Source organism: Globicephala melas, chromosome 2 (assembly GCF_963455315.2).
Source record: "Globicephala melas chromosome 2, mGloMel1.2, whole genome shotgun sequence".
In the NCBI taxonomy this organism is placed as follows: Eukaryota; Metazoa; Chordata; class Mammalia; order Artiodactyla; family Delphinidae; genus Globicephala; species Globicephala melas.
Genome location: NC_083315.2, coordinates 57,885,861 through 57,909,131, shown reverse-complemented (window position 1 = coordinate 57,909,131; position 23,271 = coordinate 57,885,861). Strand labels below are relative to the sequence as shown.

Sequence of the window (23,271 nt, the reverse complement as noted above, 5' to 3'; positions counted from 1 at the left end):
CCCTTATTGGATATATGATTTGCACATATTTTCTTCCATTCAGTACGTAGCCTTTTCATTTTGTTGATGGTTTCCTTTGCTGCGCAGAAGCCTTTTAGTTTGATATAGCCCTACTTGTTTATTTTTGCTTTTATTGCCTTTGGTGTGAAATCCAAAATACCATCACCAAGACTAATGTCAAGGAGCTTACCACCTATGTTTTCTAAGCGTTTTATGGTTTCAGGTCTTATTCGAGTCCTTAATCCATTTTGATTTGATTTTTGTGTATGGTTTAAGATAGTGGTCCAGTTTCATTCTTTTGCCTGTGGCTGTCCAGTCTTCCCAGCACCATTTATTGAAGAGATTGTCCTTTCCCCATTGTACATTCTTGGCTCCTTTGTCATAAATTAATTGACCATATGTGAATGGGTTTATTTCTGGGTTCTCTGTTCTATTCCATTGATCTATATGTCTGTTTTATGTCAGTACCATACTGTTTTGATTACTATAGCTTTGTGATATAGTTTTAAATTATATTACAAATTTCTGATATGGTGCCTCCAGCTTTTTTATTCTTTTTCAAGATTACTTTAGCTATTCAAGGTATATTTTGGTTCCATACACATTTTAGGATTGTTCTAATTCTGTGAAAAATGCCATTGGAATTTTCATAGGGATTGCATTTAATCTGTACACTGCTTTGGGTAGTATGGATGTTTTAACAATATTAATTCTTCTAATCCATGAGCACAGAATATCTTTCCATTTATTTGTGTCTTCTTTAATTTCTTTCATCAGGGTCATAGTTTTTAGTATACAGGTCTTTAACCTCCTTAGTTAAATGTATTCCCAGTTATTTTATTCTTTTTGATGCAGTTGTAAATAGGGCAGTTTTCTTAATTTTTCTTTCTGATAGTTTGTTGTTAGTGTGTAGAAACACAACAGATTTCTATATATTGATTTTGTATCTTGCAAGTTAATTCATTTATTAGTGCTAACAATTTTTTGGTGGAGTCTTTAGGGTTTTCTCTTTTTAATTTTCAGACATTATTTTATTTTTATTTTTTAACATCTTTATTGGAGTATAATTGCTTTAAAGTGTTGTGATAGTTTCTGCTGTATAACAAAGTGAATCAGCAATATGTATACATATATCCCCATATCCCATCCCTCTTGCGCCTCCCTCCCACCCTCCTTATCCAAAACCCATAGGTGGTCACAAAACACCAAGCTGATCTCCCTGTGCTATGTGGCTGCTTTCCACTAGCTATCTATTTTATATTAGGCAGTGTATATATGTCAGTGCTACTCTCTCACTTCGTCCCAGCTTACCCTTACCTTCCCTGTCTCCTCAAGTCCATTCTCTACGTCTGTGTCTTTATTCCTGACCTGCCCTTCGTTCATCAGAATCATTTTTTTTTTTAGATTCCATATATACGTGTTAGCATACAGTATTTGTTTTTCTCACTTACTTCACTCTGTATGACAGACTCTAGATTCATCCATCTCACTACAAATAACTCAAATTTGTTTCTTTTTATGACTGAGTAACATTCCATTATATATGTGCCACATCTTCATTATTCATCTGTCAGTGGACACTTAGGTTGCTTCCATGTCCTGGCTATTGTAAATAGAGCTGCAATGATCATTGTGGTACATGACTCTTTTTGAATTATGGTTTTCTCAGGGTATATGCCCAGTAGTGGGATTGCTGGGTTGTATGGTAGTTCTGCTTTAGTTTTGTAAGGAACCTGCATACTGTTCTCCATAGAGCTGTATCAATTTACATTCCCACCAACAGTGCAAGAGGGTTCCCTTTTCTCCACACCCTCTCCAGCATTTATGTTTGTAGACTTTTTGATGATGGCCATTCTGACCTGTATGAGGTGATACCTCATTGAAGTTTTGATTTGCATTTCTCTAATGATTAGTGATGTTGAGCATCTTTTAATGTGTTTGTTGACAATCTGTATATCTTCTTTGGAGAACTGTCTATTTAGGTCTGCCCATTTTTGGATTGGGTTGTTTGTTTTTTTTGATATTGAGCTGCATGAGCTGCTTGTATATTTTGGAGATTAATCCTTTGTCAGTTGCTTTGTTTGCACATATTTTCTCCCATCCCGAGGACTGTCTTTTCTTCTTGTTTATGGTTTCCTTTGCTGTGCAAAAGCTTTTAAGTTTCATTAGGTCCCATTTGTTTATTTTTGTTTCCATTTCCATTTCTCTAGGAGGTGGGTCAAAAAGGATCTTGCTGTGATATATGTCATAGAGTGTTCTGCCTGTGTTTTCCTCTAAGAGTTTTATACTGTCTGGCCTTACATTTAGGTCTTTAATCCGTTTTGAGTTTATTTTGGTGTGTCGTTTTAGGAAGTGTTCTAATTTCATTCTTTTACATGTAGCTGTCCAGTTTTCCCAGCACCACTTATCGAAGAGGCTGTCTTTTCTCCATTGTATATTCTTGCCTCCTTTATCAAAGATAAGGTGACCATATGTGCGTGGGTTTATCTCCGGGCTTTCTATCCTGTTCTGTTGATCTATATTTCTGTTTTTGTGCCAGTACCATACTGTCTTGATTACTGTAGCTTTATAGTACTGTCTGAAGTCCAGGAGCCTGATTCCTCCAGCTTTGTTTTTCTTTCTCAAGATTGCTTTGGCTATTCAGGCTCTTTTGTGTTTCCATACAAATTGTGAAATTTTTTGTTCTAGTTCTGTGAAAAATGCCATTGGTAATTTGATAGGGATTGCCTTGAATCTGTAGATTACTTTGAGTAGTAGAGTCATTTTGACAATGTTGATTCTTCCAATCCAAGAACGTGGTATATGTCTCCATCTGTTTGTATCGTCTTTACTTTCTTTTATCAGTGTCTTATAGTTTTCTGCATACAGGTCTTTTGTCTCCTTAGGTAGGTTTATTCCTAGGTACTTTATTCTTTTTGTTGCAGTGGTAAATGGGAGTGTTTCCTTAATTTCTGTTTCAGATTTTTCGTTGTTAGTGTGTAGGAATGCAAGAGATTTCTGTGCATTAATTTTGTATCCTGCAAGTCTACCAAATTCATTGATTAGCTCTAGTAGTTTTCTGGTAGCATCTTTAGGATTCTCTATGTGTAGTATCATGTCATCTGCAAAGAGTGACAGTTTTACTTCTTCTTTTCTGATTTGGATTCCTCTTATGTCTTTTTCTGCTCTGATTGCTGGGGCTGAAACTTCCAAAACTATTGAATAATAGTGGTGAGAGTGGACAACCTTGTCTTGTTCCTGAACTTAGAGGAAATGTTTCAGTTTTTCACCATTGAGAGTGATCTTGGCTGTGGGTTTGTCATATATGGCCTTTATTATGTTGTGGCAGGTTTCCTCTATACCTACTTTCTGGAGAATTTTTATCTTAAATGGGTGTTGAATTTTGTTGAAAGCTTTTTCTGCATTTGTTGAGATGATCATATTGTTTTTCTCCTTCAGTTTGTTAATATGGTTTATCACATTGATTGATTTGTGTACACTGAAGAATCCTTGCATTCCTGGGATAAACCTCACTTGATTGTGGTGTATGATCCTTGTAATGTGCTGCTAGATTCTGTTTGCTAGTAATTTGTTGAGGATTTTTGTATTTATTTTCATCAGTAATATTGGCCTGTAGTTTTCTTTCTTTGTGACATCTTTGTCTGGTTTTGGTATCAGGGTGATAGTGGCCTCGTAGAATGAGTTTGGGAGTGTTCCTCCCTCTGCTATATTTTGGAAGAGTTTGAGAAGGATAGGTGTTAGCTCTTCTCTAAATGTTTGTTAGAATTTGCCTGTGAAGCTGTCTGGTCCTGGGCTTTTGTTTCTTGGAAGATTTTTAATCACAGTCTCAATTTCAGTGCTTGTGATTGTGCTGTTTATACTCTCTATTTCTTCCTGGTTCAGTCTTGGAAGATTGTGCTTTTCTAAGAATTTTTCCATTTCTTTCAGGTTGTCCATCTTATTGGCATATAGTTGCTTGTAGTAATCTCTCACGATCCTTTGTATTTCTGCATTGTCAGTTGTTACTTCTTTTTCATTTCTAGTAATGTTGATTTGAGTCTTCTCCCTATTTTTCTTGTTGAGTCTGGCTAATGTTTTATCAATTTTGTTTATCTTCTCAAAGAACCAACTTTTAGTTTTATTGATCTTTGCTATTGTTTGCTTCATTTCTTTTTCATTTATTTCTGATCTAATTTTTATGATTTCTTTCCTTCTGCTAATTTTGGGTTTTTTTTTCCTTCTTTCTCTAATTGCTTTAGGTGTAAGGTTAGTTTGTTTATTTGAGATGTTTCTTGTTTCTTGAGGTAGGATTGTATTGCTATAAACTTCCCTCTTAGAACTGCTTTTGCTGCATCCCATAGGTATTGGGTCGTCGTGTTTTCGTTGTCATTTGTTTCTAGGTATTTTTTTATTTCCTCTTTGATTTCTTCAGTGATCTCTTGGTTATTTAGTAGCATTATTGTTTAGCTTTCTTTCAATTTCCGTTTGCATGGAACATCTTTTTCCATCCCCTCACTTTCAGTCTGTATGTGTCTCTAGGTCTGAAGTGGGTGTCTTGTAGGCAGGTTGTGTAGGTCTTGTCTGTGTATCCATTCAGCCAGTCCATATCTTTTAGTTGGAGCATTTAATCCATTTACATTTAAGTTAATTATCCATATGTTTGTTCCTATTACCATTTTGTTAATTGTTTCGGGTTTGTTATTGTAGGTCTTTTCCGTCTCTTGTGTATCTAGAGAAGTTCCTTTAGCATTCGTTGTAAATCTGGTTTGGTGGTACTGAATTCTGTTAACTTTTGCTTGTCTGTAAAGGTTTTAATGTCTCCATCGAATCTGAATGAAATCCTTGCTTGGTAGAGTAATCTTGGTTGTAGGTTTTTCTCTTATCACTTTAAATACCTCCTGCCACTCCCTTCTGGCTTGAAGAGTTTCTGCTGAAAAATCAGCTGTTAACCTTTTGGGGATTCCATTGTATGTTATTTGTTACTTTTCCTTGCTGCTTTTAATATTTTTTCTTTGTATTTAATTTTTGATAGTTTGATTAATACGTGTCTCAGCATGTTTCTCTTTGGGTTTATCCTGTATGATACTCTCTGTGCTTCCTTGACTTGTTTGACTATTTCCTTTCCCATGTTATGGAAGTTTTCCACTATAATCTCTTCAAATATTTTCTCAGTCCCTTTCTGTTTCTCTTCTTCTTCTGGGACCTCTGTAATTTGAATGTTGGTGTGTTTAATGTTGTCCCAGAGGTCTCTGAGACTGTCCTCAATTCTTTTCATTCTTTTTTCTTTATTCTGCTCCCTGGCAGTTATTTCCACCCTTTTATCTTTCAGCTCACTTATCCGTTCTTCTGCCTCAGTTATGCTGTTATTGATTCCTTCTAGAGTATTTTTAATTTCAGTAATTGTGTTGTTCATCATTGTTTGTTTGCTCTTTAGTTTTTCTAGATCCTTGTTAAATGTTTCTTGTATTTTCTCCATTCTGTTTCCGAGATTTTGGATCATCTTTACTATCATTACTCTGAATTCTTTTTCAGGTAGTGCCTATTTCAGGTAGTGCCTATTTTGTCTTCATTTATTTGGTCTTGTAGGTTTTTACCTTGCTCCTTCGTCTGTAACATATTTTTTTGTCATTTCATTTTTTTTTTGATGGGTGGTGCTGTATTCCCGTCTCACTGGTTGTTTGGCCTGAGATGTCCAGCACTGGAGTTTGCAGGCAGTTGGATAGAGCTGGGTCTTAGTGTTGAAATGAGGACCTCTGGGAGGCCTCACTCCGATTGATATTCCCTGGGGTCTGAGGTTCTCTGTTAGTCCAGCAGTTTGGACTCAGAGCTCCCACCACAGGAGCTTGGGCCATACCTCCAGCCTGGGCACCAAGATCCCGGAAGCCAGTCACTGGGGGTTCCTCCCGTCCCCTTAGGTGTCCATGGTCCCCCTCTGGTGCCTGATAGGTGCCCTTGAAATCACATAGAATGATGAGAATCTATTCAGGTCGACCTCTAGGCTGGAAAGGAGCCCATTCATGAACATCTCTGGAAAAGACCTCTCAGTATCCCGAGAGAGCTGCTCAATGGTCGTACCATCGCGGTGGGGACTCGAGGGCCTTGCTGGCAATGGGAAATGATGCCACAGCTTGGGCCACTGAGGGGCAACCCGGAGCACTGCAGGGGCACCACTGAGGGCAGGGCGAGATGCTCTCACACACTGAGGGGGGTGCATGGTGGTGGCAGGACACCCCCGCCCTTACCCCACTGTGGGGAGGGCCTGTCATGAGACATGCAGTGAGGCTAGAGTGCCCATGGCATGAGAGGCAGTGGTGGAAGACCAAAGGCAGGCCGGGGTCCACACCCCTGCCTTCCATGCACCACTGCCAGGTGGGCAGGAGAGCTAGGGTTTTCTGTATATAATATCATGTCATCTGCAAATAGAGACAGTTTTATTTCTTCCTTCCCAAGGAATGCCTTTGGATGCCTTTTATTTCTTTTTCTTGCCTAATTGCTGTGGTGAGGACTTTTAATACTATATCAAATGAGATTGGTGAGAGTGGGCGTCCTTGACTTACTCCTAATCTTAGAGGAAAAACTTCCAGCTTTTCACTGTTGAGTATGATGTTATGTGTGGGGTTTTCATATATGGCCTTTATTATGTTAAGGTATATTCCCTCTATACCCACTTTGTTTACTGTATGTGTTCTTTATCCTGTTTTTAGTCAGTTTTGTTTGTGAGATTCATTCATTTAATGCGGGTAGCATCTTTTCATTTGTGTTACATTGATTTATGGTATTCTAGTATATAAATATATCATAACTCCACCATTTTCCTATTAATGGATGTTTATTTAGGTAGTCTATAAATTCTTGCTATTACAAGTAATGTTGCTATAAAGATTCTTAAATGTCTCCTTGTATGTTAGTATTTCCCTAGAGAAGTATGCCTAAGGGTGGAATAGCTTAGTTACCAGTAAATGTCTAGCTTTACCAGATATTGACAAATTATTTTCCAAAGTGGCTATTTACACTTAACAACAGTTTATAAAATTTACCTTTATTCTCATCATCTCTGTATTTTGGTATTTTCTCTTTTTTAAGGTTTTGCAGTTCTAGAGATAGATGATAGTTCCAAAGATAGGTAGTGGTGATGGTTGCAGAGCAAGGCAAACACACTTAATGCTACAGAACTACACTTAAAAATGATTAAAATGGTAACTTCTTTGTTAGTTATGTTTTACTACGATTTTTAAAAAGTTTTGCTAGTCTTATGGGCATGAAATCTCACTGTGTTTTTTAATTTGCTTTTCCCTGATTATTAGTGAGGGATCTTTTCATATGCTAAATGTCCATTCGTGGTTTTTTCCCTCTCTGAGTTTCCTGTTTATATCTTTTTTGCCCATTTTTCTATAGAATTGTCTGTCTTCTTATCAATTTCTGGAAGTTCTTTTATATATTCTAGATACTAATCTTTTGTTATGTATGTTACATTTCCTCTCAGTTATGGCTGTCTTTTCCATTTTTTAAATCATATTTTTTGATAAACAGAAGCTTATAATTTTAACATTGTTGAACAGTTTTTCTTTTTTGATATGTGCTTTTTGTGTCTTATTTAAGGAATCTTTCCTAAGACAGGGTCTTAACAATATTAATCAGTATTTGTTTTCTTAAAAGTTTTAAAGTTTTGCTTTTCCCATTTTGGTTTATAATCTACTTGATTTGATTTTTTGTTTGGTGTGAAGTAACTTTAATTTTTCCTCATGTAGCTAATCATTTATTACACATTTCCTTCCTCCCCCACTGATCTACAGTGTTACCTCTTACATATCAAGTTTACATATATGCACAAGTCTATTTCTGTGTTCCCTGTTCTGTTCTATCCATCAGTTGTTTATCATTGTACCAATACTGCACCTAAAGCTTTATAATAAAATTATCTAGTTGGGCAATACCCCTCTCCCTCATTCTTCTCCAAAATCGTCTTAGCCATTTTTGGCTCTCTGCCGTTCTTCACAGTTTTAGAATTAATTTGTCAAGCTCCACAGTTGGAGTTTTGATTGATAAACATCCCTATCTCTTATTTTCAAGGGAATTCTAGTGTTTCACCACTAGGTATGATGTTAAAGTAGTTTCCTACAATAGACAGTGTCATATAATGGTTAAAAATGTTAACAGTCCAGACTTTGTAGCCAGATTGTCTGAATTCAGTTCTTAGTATTACCACTTGCTTGCTGTGTGACCTTGGACAGATCACTTAGCTTCTCTGTGCCACAGTTTTTTCAGCTGTATAATGGTGATAGTAACAGTCTGTATACTTCATATGGTAGTTCTAAAGATTTAATGAGTTAGTATATGTAAAACACTTAAAACTGTGCCTGGCATATAGTATAAGTACTGTGAATTAGCTATTTTTATCATTACTATTATAAATCCTTGTTAGCTGAAAGTTTGTTTGTTTTGAAATCATGAAGAGGTATTGAATTCTTTAACTAATACCTGATAGTTTGTTAGGACATTAATTAACATGTGTTGAGCTTAACAGAGTGTCAGATTTATGCTCTGACTAGAATTTAATGAATATGGCTTTTTAAGCCTTGTCATAGTTAGTGGTAGTTCCCATTTAACTTTTTTTCTGGATTGCTTTTTAGAAGCCCTGTTGATGACTTTATGTTCCTAATCATCCAAACATATAAGCATATTGCAGTCATTAAAGAATCTGTTACCTAATGCCAGGAAAATGTGTTTTTACACTTAGTGGAAGTAGATTACTTTGTCTGTATTTTGGTATTTTACTAACAGATTAGTGGTTCATTTATAATTCTAAGGCAAGGTGAATAGTTACTAGATCAAGCAGTTTTGGGGAGAATTTAGCAAGACAAGAAATTTTGTTTCGGGGTTCTCTTGAAAAATTTCACTAATGTTGAAAAATCTGTGTATGAATAAATTTTATGGAGTTATTTGTACACAGCTGGGACTGAATTTATGGACTGCTTTTCTGACTTGCTAAAAAGCTAAAGATTGACAACCCCTTTCATACTGCATTATCCAGCTTGGCTTTTAACTCCAAGAGAACAGTGTTCACAAATTGATGCTCTGTTCCTTTGGGGTTGGTGTAGAAGCATTAAATTGTACTAAAATATTCATATGTGAGTGCATTTAGCTGAAAGCAATTGATGTTCTCTTCCCAAGAGGACAAAGAGAAATGCTGTATGGACCTGTAGTCCAGAAAACACCCTAAGCATGCTTCTTAAAGGTAATTACGTGGCCTGGATGATCGAAGCCCTTACAGTGAAGCTTAAAATGACAAAGGAGAAGTTGTAGAACTAATAAACTGTGATTTGGATGTATAAATAGTTTGGTTGTGCAGTAGTTAAAAACTTCTTTGCTAAAAGTTAGTTGTAATTGTATCTTTGGGTTCTAATTAAATCTTTGCTTTATTTTCTTAGCTAATTTTTATTAGACTGATTTCTCTAAACATTTATTTCAGAGGACAAATATCAGCCAGGCTTTTTATCCATTACTACTTTATATATAAAGTTAAATTTTTTAAGTTTTGGAGAGACAATTGAATTTTTTAATGTATATATTAGAACTTTAAAAAAAGATTCCACTGATATAATTGACATGTAGGTGGTCAATCTCATTTAACAGCTGGCACGAAAATCAGTAAGAGTAGACAGCAAATCTTTGTTGTAGTTGTCGTGGTGTGGCAACTTGAATAAAACTATTCTAAATTTCTATTCTTATTCTAACTGTATTTTTGGTTCTTTCATATAAAAGCTAATTTTTTTTCTCATGTGTAGTTCCTGATAAGATAAACATGCACATTCATGTCAGAGAACATAAGACACTGTACTAAAAGGAAATGTTTATTTAATGATGGTTGATCAGTTAGAGTATGTAATTCAATCCTTGTGCTTACTTTAGGGCCAAAGACATGAGTACTTGGATCTTGTATAAAACATTTTAATAACTTATTTTAATATAATTATATATTAATATTAACTAAACTTAGTCTGAAAAGGAATTTGGGAAATGGTATTTGGGGCAGGGGAATATCTTCCATTTCCTTAAAGTGAGATTACTTAGAAGGTCTCCAGTAAGGTTGGAAGAATAGTAAATTTATTATTGTGTTATAGGCACTTCCCTTTTCTACAGTACTAGCTCTGCTCCAATTCTTATAACTTTAAAATGTGCTTCAAGGAGTCTTTGTGTAACTTGGGCTGAACTTCACAGAGAACTCTAGTTGCTTTTTAAAAAAACAAAACAAAACATTTTAGAACAGTTTTAGATTTACAGAAAAATTGCAAAAATAGTACAGATAATTCCCATCAATCTTTCACCTGGTTTCACCTATTGTTATTTTTTTAATGTTATGTTGAACTATTTACTTTTGATAGTTGTTGAAACCATAGGATTCTAGAATTAAGTGTTTTGAAGACGGATAATTATGTAAAGGATTCTGTCAAGGAAATTACTTTTTGATGATTTTATTGTGGTAAAATCTAACGAAATTTACCATTTTAACCATTTTTAAATGTACAATTCAGAGGCATTAATTACATTCAGAATGTTGTGCAACCATAACCACTGTCTGTCTATTCCCCAAAGTTTTCATGGCCCCAAATAGAAGCTCTATACCCATTAAGCAGTAGCTCCCCATTCCCTCCCACCCCAGTCCCTGATAATGCCTAATCTACTTTATGTGTCTATGATTTTGCCTATGCTAGATACTTCATAAAAGTGGAGTCATACAATATTTGTCCTTTTGTGACTGTCTTCTTTTAGCATGTTTTCAGATTTAATCCATGTAACGTGTGTCAGAACTTCATTCCTTTTTGTGGCTGAAAAATATTTCAGTAATAGTCCATGAACATTTTTTTTTTTTGCGGTACGCGGGCCTCTCACTGTTGTGGCCTCTCCCGTTGCGGAGCACAGGCTCCGGACGCGCAGGCTCAGCAGCCATGGCTCACGGGCCTAGCCGCTCTGCAGCATGTGAGATCTTCCCGGACTGGGGTACAAACCCGTGTCCCCTGCATCGGCAGGCGGACTCTCAACCACTGCGCCACCAGGGAAGCCCCCATGAACATTTTGTTTATCCATTTATCTGTTGATAGATACTTGCGTTGTTTTGTTTTCACCTTTTGGCTATTGTGAATAATGCTGCTATAAACATTCACTTACAGGTATCTGTTTGAGTCCCTGTTTTAAATTCTTTTGGGTGGTATACCTAGGTGTGGGATTGCTGGGTCACATGGTAATTCTCTGTTTAGCTTTTTGAAGAACCTCCAAACTGTGTTCCTCTGGTTACATTGTACCTTTCATAAGCTCCTTGGCACAGAAGTTATCTTAATAATTTTAGATTAAATAATCATCAAGAAAGGCTATGCACAAACAATGGCCTTCTTAGTAATTTTGGGAAAGAGGTAGCTTGGTGAGTGAAAAGAATAGTACTTGGAAGTCAGGTTCAATTGCCAGCTTTGGTTTTGGGGGCCTCTGTTTTTTCATTGATTAAATAAAAAGATTATGCCTAAATTCGTAGAGGTTCCTTAGTACTCCAAAATTCTATATAGGTATATATAATTTAGCATGATCTAACTAACCATGTCAGTTAAAAAACCTTACTGATAAAAAATTTTATAGTCAAAATTTTTATTTGATCTGTTAAAATGCAAAGTTTGTAATAGACTGATTGTATATCTAAATATTTTGATGTCATACACCCAAATATTTCATTGTAATTTAATCATCTGAATAATTTTATATAATAATTTTATATAATATGCTTTGCTTTCTATCATTCTAGGTATACTTGAAGAATATCTCCCCACCGTAGAAAATCTGTGAATTGGTATAGAAACTAATTACATAAATGCTAAGCATTTAATTGCAAAATAGTTAAATATTAAAAATTTATTGTCAAAATATTCTCTTAAGAAAAATTAAAGGTTAAGAGGCTGCCTTTTACTAGGTGTATATAACTTTGAACAACTCAGCAGGCCTGCCTGAGCCTGTGCTTTCTGTTCTGTAAAATGAGAAGAATTTCCACCCCTTAGAGTTGTCATAGTTAAGTGAGTTAATGTATATAAAGTAGAATATGGTTACTGGCAATATTATAGACAATTCATGTAGTTGTGATGATTACTATGCCATCTTGAATCCTGATAAAACCTGAGTTAGTCCTAGTATAGGAGCATTGTCTGATGGATGGGACATACCTTCAGCTTCAAACCAAGAGTATGGGTAAAGTTCTCTATTCATGTAAAACTCAGTTTAGCCATAATCCTGCCTGAGAATTTCATAATATAGGCAGAGAGCTGTTTGAGAAAAGGGCCACAGATAGTTGTGCTTTGCGTTTTGGGGCCTCTTCCAAAAAGAGAAGAGACTTAAACACAATTTGGCAAACAGAGGAAATAGTTTGGCCTTTTAAATGAGCAACAGGATGAAATATAGCAATATTAATGCACAGGAGACTTGCCCTAATTAGAAAACATAATTCAGTTAATCTACTTCTCAAAGAGACGTTCATTATTTGTTATGATGAATTCCATTTAACTCCTAACCTGGCATTTGTCCTGTGTATGTGTTGTGTTTTAGCTGTAACAGTTGCTGTTTAAGTTTATGCCTCTGTAGTCTTCTGAGTAAACAAGGTTGAGAGAGCATGTGCCATTCTGTAAAACTTGTCCTGTCTGAGGTAGTCATAGGGTATTGTTTTTGAGCACGTAACATTGGATTGCTGAACTCTAGTGAGAACTACTTATATGACGTCTTTAAAATTTCTTGTCTTTGAATAAATGTAGTTTTTTACATTCCTTCCCCAACTCTATTTAGAAAGGGAGACTTGGTAGGAAAGATATTTTAAACCTGATTTTTAAAGAGATGAAGTAATATTGGCCTGGTTTTTCTACTTGGAAAGCTCCAGATTTAACTACTCCTCTCATAGCCATATTTCATATAAACAAAAAAGTAAATGTTTAAATCTTTCCTTTCTACTTTGTTTAAAGTAAAGCAGATCTGAAGTTGCTGCAGCAGAATACTGTTCCAATTCTAGAAAAAAAGTGTAATTTCAACTTGATATATGTATTTTTTGTATGACCAATTTGACATGTCTTGGTACCTGTATGAAGATTGTGTTAGAATTTTGTAAAGAAACTCACCTCAACTTCCTAGGCCGGCCAGCACTGTCTAGAAAGTTGGGCAGAAATTCAAACTTTACAGCTAGTACTAAATGCAAAACAGAAACTAATAAATATCAATAAAAAGAAATTTCCTCAGTACATTATCCCAGAAGAATTGTATCAAGTTAAGTAACAACTTGCCTTGAGATAGTAATAGTTACTATTACAATAGTAAACTACTTAAGTAGTTGAAAGTGGAATTTATATGGTAGTTGGTTGTCTAATGCCTTCTAGTTTAAAGATTTAGTGATCATTCAGTAATAATAATAATAGCATTAATGTCTAATATCTTGAGCACATCACATGCATTCTGTTATTTAATAACCACAGCAATCCTTATTAGCTGCAGGTATTTATCTCCATTTTACACGAGGAGATTGAGCCTTTGAGAGGAGAGGTAACCTACCTGAGAACACAGATGTTAAGTGGAAGAACCAGGATCTGAACCCATCTGTCTCTGATCTTATTCTATTTGTTATGGTGATCTGTGAAGAGTCACCTTCAATGTTACTACTATGGCTTGCTGAAGGCTCAGATGATGGTTAGCATTTTTTTAGCGATACAGTATTTTTAAATTTAGATAGGTATGTTGTTTTTTTAGACATAAAGTTATTGCACAATTAATAGGCTACAGTAGAGTGTAAACATACTTTTATATACATTAGGAAACAAACTTCTTGTGACTCGCTTTATTGGGATACTCACTTTATTGCAGTAGTCTAGAACACACAAAATCTCCACAGTATGCCTGTACCCTTTTTTAAGAATTGTGAGCTTCTCAGGATAGATTTTTCAGGTTTTTCTAAAATTTTAAGAAAAAATATCTTACTAGAGAACAAAATTTGATAATTAGTTTCAGAGTATAAATTTACTGTTTTTAAACCAGTCATTTTCATCTGCTTTTGGTTTTCCTATGATGATCTACTGTACCTGAAAATTGATGGATTTTTGTCATCTATTTGTGTCTCTATTGGCTGCTCCCTTGTTTAATCTTGCTGTCTCATGTCTCTTACACTCATCTTCAGCTTCGTCATTCTGCTGACTTTCCTTTTTGGTTCTTTCACAGAGTTTGAACAACCTATAAATGTTCTTGTTCTGAGATAATACAAGCAAAGCTGACACAAGAGACTAATGTCATTCTATCCTGAGGTCTACTATCAAACTATGCTCTACAGTACCTCTTAGAGCTTACAAGAAGGCTCTTCTTTAGCTTGTTTTTGTTTGTTTGCTTGTTTTTTTGTTTGTTTTTGATTTTTTTGTCCATGCCTCATGGCTTGTGGGATCTTAGTTCCCTGACCAGTGATCAAACCCAGGCCCTCAGCAGTGGGCCCTGGACCTCCAGGGAATTCCCTTCTTTAGCTTGCTCTTAAATTGTCTTGGATCTGTGCTGTCCAGCATGGTAACCACTAAGCTACATGTGGCTATTGGGCCCTTGAAATGTGGCTAGTCTTAATTGAGATTATATTATTAAAATTGGTTTCACCTATTTCATTTTACTTTATTTAATGAGGCTAATAGAAAATTTTAAATTATGTAGCTCACATCATATTGTATATCTCTTGGATTTAATAACGTTAGGCAAAAATCACAAAGAGGAAATAAGAAAATTTTCTCCTTAGCTTTTGCACCAGAATCCTCTAGAGAGCAGGACTCAGAAATAAATACCTCTTGGAATTCCAGATTTCCTGCACAAGGTTTGGGTAAAGCAGGAGAATGATGTTAGCACATACTTTTTGAAGAAAGCAGCCCAAACCCAAATCATCCACCAGGGAATACTCTGACCATGTCGATTCCACAGGTTGGTTAGATTTCTGTAAAAGTGTTAAGATTTCATTCCGGTCTTTCTGTTTTCAGACATACAGATTTATCATCAGGCTAGGATCAATAAAACTTCTTCTAAAAGCTTATTTTATTTGAAGGACTAAGGGAACAGGGACAGATGGATATAAAAGTGGACTCCTGTTTGGCAGAGGATAGAAATGACTACAGAGGACTGTCATCCTGCGAACTGCTTCCTGCTTGTAAAGGCCTTTCCACTTCTCAGTGGCAGGAACAGAAAGTAAGGGGTTGCATAAGAGACCAGAGCTCTATCACACCATGATTTTTTCCTGTAATGAATTACAGATTTTTATTATCTTACCTTAACCTACATTGTTAGACTGTGAGCTTCACGAGAACACAGGACAAAGAATTAGTTGTCTTTATATTGCCTGTAACGTATAACTGTACCAACAACAGTAAAACCATGTTATGGCATCCTTAAGACAATGACAGTGTTTGTACCACAGGGGGTTCTTGCTGCCCTGCACTTCTACTAGTCCATACAACTCTTCTGTATGAATTAGGAAAAAAGTACCCCTTTCTCAAGTTACTTTACTGCCATCTGTTGGAAAATTATTGTAATAAAATGCAGATCTTTAACGACTATGATATGAATGATACCTCCCTTCAGAGTTGTTCAGTATACAGCCTGCTCAGCTGTACATGGTAGCCCTGGGACCACCCCAGGAGTCCACTGGTCACCCAGTGGGCTGAGAAAATCAATGTTTGAGCAAATCTCAATTCATGAGTGGCACACCAGTGTCTTGGGAAACCAGATACTTATGCTAAGAACTGAAGCCTTACAGTAACCCTATGAAGTGGGGATTCTTAGAATCCCAGTTTTTCAGATGAGCAAGCTGAGGCATAGAGAGGTTAAATAATTGGCCCACGGTCTCATGTCTGTTAGGTGGCTGAACTGGCATTTAAACGTAGCAGTGAGATTCCAGAGCCTAGATTCTAAACAACAATAATATGCTCCTCTTGCAAACCTCTGTTAACCACACTGGATGCAGAAGTTTCCAAGCCCCATTCTTGTTTTTATCTGAGCCCACTCTAGAGTAGTTTAGACATCTGCCCGTAAGTTCTTTGGATGAGTCTACAGCTGTAGTCTTTTTTAGGCTTTGGCAAAGGAAGAGAGATTTGTGTTTACTTTTGCCAGAATTTGTTTGTATTGAAGAAGGTGCTGTCCCTTCTTTATATTTCAGAATAACCTCTGGTTCTCTTACTGCTCTGTGGCTTTATTTCTCCCCACCAGTCTCTATCCTTGAATTGCAGGATGATCCACCCAGACTGCTACCAGCTGTGTAGTTTGTCCTAGTCTCTTCACTCTTCAAGATTTCCCTCCCTTTGTAAAGGCTACTAGGATTTTATCTCCAGGACTACCCCTCCTTCCTTTTGTGTCTGTTCCTTTCTTTAATCCCACCTCTTCTTGAACCCTTAATTGCTGTTCTCCCCTCCAACATCGCCTCTCATTTTCTCTCCAAATTATCTTACTACCTGATTTAGAAAGAAAGTGCCTCAGGGCAGGCATTGCCTTGTTATGTTGTGAAGCAGTGTCTAAAGTGCTCCATAAATTAGCATCTGTGGAGAGTTTTGTACATACTAATTATTATTATTGAAATACAGAAGTGCTTTCTGAACCATGAGGAAGCATCCTATGACACTAGTCTAATTGCCTGTACATGTTTTTTAAAAAAGAAGAAAAAAGCCTCTCTTCTGCCTTAGAGAGCTATCAGATCTCAGAACAGCAGCCAAAATCTCAGGACTCGTTCAGGGCTGTTGTTTCAAAGCTCTTATATTTATTAAGAGAACCATGTTTGCAAGATAGTATAAAATAAGGTCCTGTTGGTCATGTGGACCTATTTGGGCAATTTATGCTGGTAAGAAAGGAGGGAATGACCCTGGAACCACTTGCCTTTGGTTTCCTTTGCCCCAGAATCTGTTATTTCCTTAGTGACATTTATGAATAAAGCCAACAGTATTCATTTCTCAGGGGGTTTAAAGTAAATTTCATTTATATCATATTTATGTTGATGTGTAGTGCCAGAGTGAATCAGCATTTTTTATTAGCATTTTATAATGCAAATGGAGCAGCTTTTAAAACTGGCTGAATTTTCTTTTTTTTAAAATAAATTTATTTATTTATTTTATTTTTGGCTGTGTTGGGTCTTCGTTTCTGTGCGAGGGCTTTCTCTAGTTGCGGTGAGCGGGGGCCACTCTTCATCACGGTGCATGGGCCTCTCGTTGCGGAGCACAGGCTCCAGACGCGCAGGCTCAGTAGTTGTGGCTCATGGGCCCAGTTGCTCTGCGGCATGTGGGATCTTCCCAGACCAGGGCTCGAACCCATGTCCCCTGCAGTGGCAGGCAGATTCTCAACCACTGCACCACCAGGGAAGCCCAGACTGGCTGAATTTTAATGAAGACATGTATGTCAGAAAGACTCATTTACAGAACTATTGATCCTTCCCAATACTTGCTTTGAGAATATACTTAAAAGAGTGGTTAGTGAGACAGTGTCTGTCTAAATATCTTACTTTAAAAATCTTTACATAAGAACTTTTTGGCCTGGTTTTCCTGAATGTAGGATTTAGTAAGTATATTTTGATTAATAACTTAATGAATGTTCTTTCTTGAAAGAAATGCTAGTCAGAATAAACTGAAATGATGCTAAAATTATCAATTGAAGTTACCTGTAAAATCTTCAATGGAAAATAGTGGTGCTTGTTTATTACTCATGTGAGTGTCCATGTCTGCTAAGACAGTATAATGACAGGGCCTTATTGTATTGTCCAGCTGTGTATGGTCATAATTGACACATTGGATTATGTTTAAGATAGAATCATGGAGCATGGGATTGCTTTTTATCCTCACCCATACACTTTACTTTCTGCAGTATACCCTCCACCCTAAGACACAGTCTGTTCAGGCCAAATTGCTCTTTCTTATCGTCAGGCTTTTGATGGTTAACTATAGAGCAAGTTGAATCAGAAAACAAGCCCAGCTCATTTTAGATTTTTAGATGATTAACTCACAATGGGGGCTAGGTTGCGTCCTTTCCGGGGTACACAGTGTATCTCACTGCTCTGGAAGCAATGGACACTTTATGCCTTTAAAGATGAGACCCAGAGATATGCTGTCAATGTGCTGTGTCGAGTTACAGGTTTCAAGCTGCACAAGAGCTGAGGATCATCTGTTTTACTGGGCCTCAGCTCTAGCTATACATTAGAGCATCGTGGGGAGCTTTTTAAGAAAGGTCCAATGCTGGAGAGCTTTTTTAAAAAGCTCCAATGCTCATAAATAAGATTATGAGCAGTACAGAAAACAAAGTGGGACCACCTGACACTGTCACTGACTTCGAAGTATCTGCCCTGTAATAAAACTGAGTGTGACAGAGCCACCTTCAGTGCCTTCCATGTTATTCATATTGAGGAGAAACTTTACTGTCATTTGTGACAAAACGGTAGTGTTATTTTGGTTACATGGTAGGTGCACCCCCTACCCAAGCCAGGACTTGTTAGTTCAGTTTATGTGTGGGAAAAGCTTTTCAGTTGAAGCTTTAATTATCCCTACTAGACAAAATAGAGCAGCTAAGCTCTTTTAATTAAGCACTTATTAAGTCAGTTTTCCATGATGATAGTGAATTTTACTTGTCAAACATGGATACTTTAAAATTTTTAGATAAAGGGACAGAGAGCAGCAGTAAGTCATCATTCCCTTTGTAATTAGTGGGGGCAGAGGGGTAGGAAGAGATGCAAATATCATCAACATTTACTTAGAAACTACAGTGCGGTGACCCATTTATTAGGCGTTAGAAATACAAAGGTTCATTCTATGCCTTTGAGAAATTTGTTATTTTTTAGTTAAGGAGATTGTGTGTGTGTGATGACTCTTGAGACTGATTTGTATTTTTGGTTTTTCTAAATATGAAGCTTAATAAATATACCCTAATTACCACTTCCACAAATATCCATGAGAAGGCAAACAATTAAGTCAAAATATATTTTAATATGTGTAAGTGTATGTGTCTATATGTTTATATACAATGTGTGTGTATTGTGAATGGTTACATACAGAGTGATGAGTTGAAGTGTGGTTATCCAAATGAGTAGCATAGACAAAAAAGTGCTACCTCACAGGAAGTTGTGAGATTAAGTGAAACAGTTGATGTAAAATGCTTAGCACAGTGGTTGACACATAGTTAATGCTCAATAACTCTCATTATCCATGTATTTATTATTATGCCACCACTACTATAGGAATTCAGAGGAAAATGAGAACTATGGGTTAGGGAGATCAGAGAAGGAGGAAAGCATAATTTAAGTAATACATATTGCATCTATTCTATTTAAAATACTTTTGGTGTAAGACTCGAGTTGCTAATAGCAAATACTTTGGAAGGTATAATATAATATAAATACATACTAATGATATGGTCTCTTTTGTTTCAGGAACTTTATATTGCTGTAGGAATATCTGGAGCCATCCAACATTTAGCTGGGATGAAAGACAGCAAGGTAACTACACAACAATAAAGATGCTAAGAGGAAAAGTTTTCATATTTTAAAACTTGGGTTTGACTGGTATGTTTCTATGTAGTTATAGTATGTATAGTGGAACCATTCACATGAACACAAATCTAGGAACTGAAAGATAAATAAGCTACTGTACCCTGCCTGAAGATGTACCATTGGTAGGAGAGGCAGTGCTATGTCATGGAAAGAGGTGTGAACCTGAATCCCAGCTCCACTGCCAACTTACCACGTGACATGTCCTATTGGTACCTCAGTTCTGTGTCTGCCAAATGCAGGTGTTGGGTGATGATCTCTAAGATCCCTTTCAGCTCTGACAATCTATGGATAGAAAATGTGGGGTGAAAACAACTTGATGAGGTTCTGACTTATCTAGTTTATGAGGTTCTGATGCCTGATTCTCTCTCTGCTTCACCCTAGTCCCCTAATGGTTCCACCCTCTACCTCAGCAAGTCCCCTCTTCTTGGGTTGTTACTAAATTGCGACTGACATGTTTTGGATTGGAGTGTCTCAAAACCTCAGTAATTGTCAGAAATACAGTGTATAGAGGAAACACTTGATTTTAACTTGCTACTTGGACTCTATGTGTGATGACTCTGTGAACATATATTTCAGAATATGACACATTAATTCATGCATAACAATGCACAGTTTGAATTATGAACTTAGTCTTTCATGAAGTCAGAGATGCCTCTGACACTCCTGCTTTTATCCATTCAGATGGAAATTTGATATAAAAGGTAATAAAACTTTTAATAGGTTTAACTTCTAACTTGAAAAGATGCATGCACTACCTCCTTGTAACCTCTAAATGAATTGGCCCCAAATCAGTCAGATTTCACAGTTGGATGGCAGGTTTCTTTACTGAGCTCTGAAAACAGCAGTGCCAATGGGGAAAATGTTATTGCTGCATTAGAGGAAAAAACCACTCCAACACCAGCAACCTTAAAAAATACTTTTAGCTGGACCAGTTCAGACATATCTAGAATTCTGCTTCTCTAAAATAAAAGACTCTACCTGCCTAGACGATCTTGGTGAAAGTTCTCATTACATGCCAACAGGGCTGGATTGGGAGAACTGGACTAGATAGTCAAAGCAAAAAGAATAATTGAAGTAAGGAGACCAGTGTTGGGGAACAATCCATAAGAATAAACTTGAGCCAAGAATTTGTCTCTCCATGCCATCAACAAATATTTATTAAACATGTGTACTTTGTACTAGATGCTGGAGATGCTCAAATGAAAAAGACATAGTCCCTGCCATCACTGTCTTGTGTGGGAGACACAGCAGTCTTAGGTTGTAATTTTAGTTAAGCTCTAAAATGGAATATTAAGTGATTGGTTTAAATCTGATAGTTGCATTGCATATAAGCTGTAGTTAGCATTGTGGTCTAGTTGAAAGAATATGAAATTTGATGGAACTGTATACATATTAATATGGTTGAATACAGTCTGTGCTTTAAAAGGTCTGTAAGGAAGAAGAACATGCATTTATAGGGACATATTAAAAGAGCTCTAAGGTGCAAGTAAGATTTTATCATAGTTATTTACAGTTGATAATTCAGGAATATTCTTTTAGTAATCTGAAAAACTGTGAACAGCCCAAATCTTTTTTCTTAAATACTATAGTGGTTCCTTTTCCACAGTTACGTGCTCTTTCTTTAAAAATAACTTTTATATAGTGGGATGAAAAAGCTTTCAGATGATTAAACTGTCAGACGTTTGACTAGGTGGCCTCCAGGAAAATCATTAACCATCGTTAATTTAATAAATCTCTGCTAGTAGCTGTGAAGCAGGCTACATATTCCCAGAAGAGAAACACCTCGATGCAAATCAATGCCTGTGATTCAAAATGTTTGTCCTTGTGACTTTGGATTTGAGGCTCATACTGAAACCCTCGTTTATCGTCTCTGACCATACTTTAATATATATGGCATGTTTCTCTGGATCACTAGTTACCTGGACTACAGTGTGTGCCAGTTTCGGATATTCTGGAATATTCCGCCTCAGGGCCCCTCTAGGGGAATTACACATAATGTCATGTAGCCTATATTTTAAGTCAGACTATATCAAAATACTTTAAAAAGGTGTTCCAGCTGTTTTCATGAGATGGTGTAATAGGCAGGGAAGTACTTAATTTTTCTTCTAGAGATTCACATTATTATGATCTTTTTATTAAAATAACAGCATGTTAGAGTCAAAACTCTAATTTTACTTTAATTGCAATGGTGTTAGAAGCATCTATGAGGAATACCAAACTATTTGTAACTTATAAATAAGTCTGTTGTTAATCGAATAATTGTGTAAACATAACACCTTTTTTAGTGACTATTTCTCCTTAATCTGTTACTGATCTGTCATTATAACCTTTTACACTTAAAAATTTTATAGGGGATAAGAAGAACTTGTGGTAGTTTTTGTAGGAGATGTCGTAATTTACTTGCTTTATTACATTTATTTATATTTGCTGCATACATACAGACTTAAACTTTTTTGTTTTAAAGTTCATCTTAACAGGCTGACTAGATAGTTAAATTTTGTATTCTCACATAGACCCAGAATAGTAATTTTAAAATATTAAATTGAATGCAGTACATGGAGGATAAATAGTGAGCTACAAAGCCTATTAGGATTAGGATATGGATTAGGAATTAGGATATGGATTTGTTACTTGTTTAAAGTTGAAATCTAACATTTATAGTCACAAGTTTAAATATATATACTTGTTAATAGGAGATAGAAAATACTGATCATTTTATAAGTGAAATAAGCTGAGGATTGACTCTAATATGTATCTCATGATGATTTTATAAAGTAGACTTCTGTCTTATTGAATAAAGCACTCCAAATATAAAATAAGTTAATTTTTCATCCATGGTTTTCATTCAGTATATCTAAAATTTTTCGATGAACGGCCAAACTTTCCAGTTATATTTGGTTTGTTTGGTTTAAGTCAGATTATTGAGGTATAATTTATATACAGAAAATTCAAATTTTTTAGTACACTGCACTTAATATTTTTTGCATGGTAAAATACACAAAAAATTTACCATCTTAACCATTTTTAAGTATAAAATTAGATGTGTACCCACTGTCAGTGGTATTAAATACATTCATAATGTTGTGCACCCATCACCACTATCCAACTCCAGAACTCTTTTCGTCTTGTAAAACTGAAACTCCATACCCATTAAACAGTAACGTCCCAGTCTCCCCCCACACTCTCCAGATCCTGGCGACCACAGTTCTATTTTTTTTGTCTCCATGATTTTGACTATTCTAAGTACATCTTTTAAGTAGAATCATCATTTGGTATTTCTCTTTCTCTGACTGGCTTATTTCACTTAGCATAATGTCCTCAAGGTTAATCCATGCAGCATGTGTCAGAATTTCCTTCATTTTTAGGCTAATAATATTCCATTGTATGTATGCACCACATTTTGGTTATCCATTCGTCCATCTATGGATACTCGGGTTGCTTCCAAGTTTTAGCCTTTGTGAGTAAGGGTGCTATGAACATGGGTGTACAAATATGTTTTCAAGGCCCTGTTTTTAATTCTTTTGGGTATGCATCCAGAAGTGGAATTGCTGGATCATATGGTAATTCTATTTTTAATTTTTTGAGGGACCACCATAATGTTTTCCACAGCAACTGTACCATTTTACATTCCCACCAACAATGCATACGGGTTCCAATTTTTCCACACCCTTGTCAGCATTTGTCTGTTTTTTTGATAGTAGCCATCCTGATGGATCTGAGGTAGTATCTTATTGTAGTTTTGA

The 23,271-nt window shown here is 36.1% G+C and overlaps 1 protein-coding gene across 1 annotated transcript in view; it reads left to right on the top strand.

Annotated features, from left to right (window-relative positions):
- The window catches only part of ETFA (electron transfer flavoprotein subunit alpha), an 85,513-nt gene that overhangs the window by 47,808 nt on the left and 14,434 nt on the right, over positions 1-23,271 (top strand). The window contains exon 10 of the mRNA XM_030874883.2: positions 19,409-19,474. Within this exon, the coding sequence (XP_030730743.1) occupies positions 19,409-19,474 (66 nt within the window). The remainder of the gene's footprint in view (positions 1-19,408; positions 19,475-23,271) is intronic.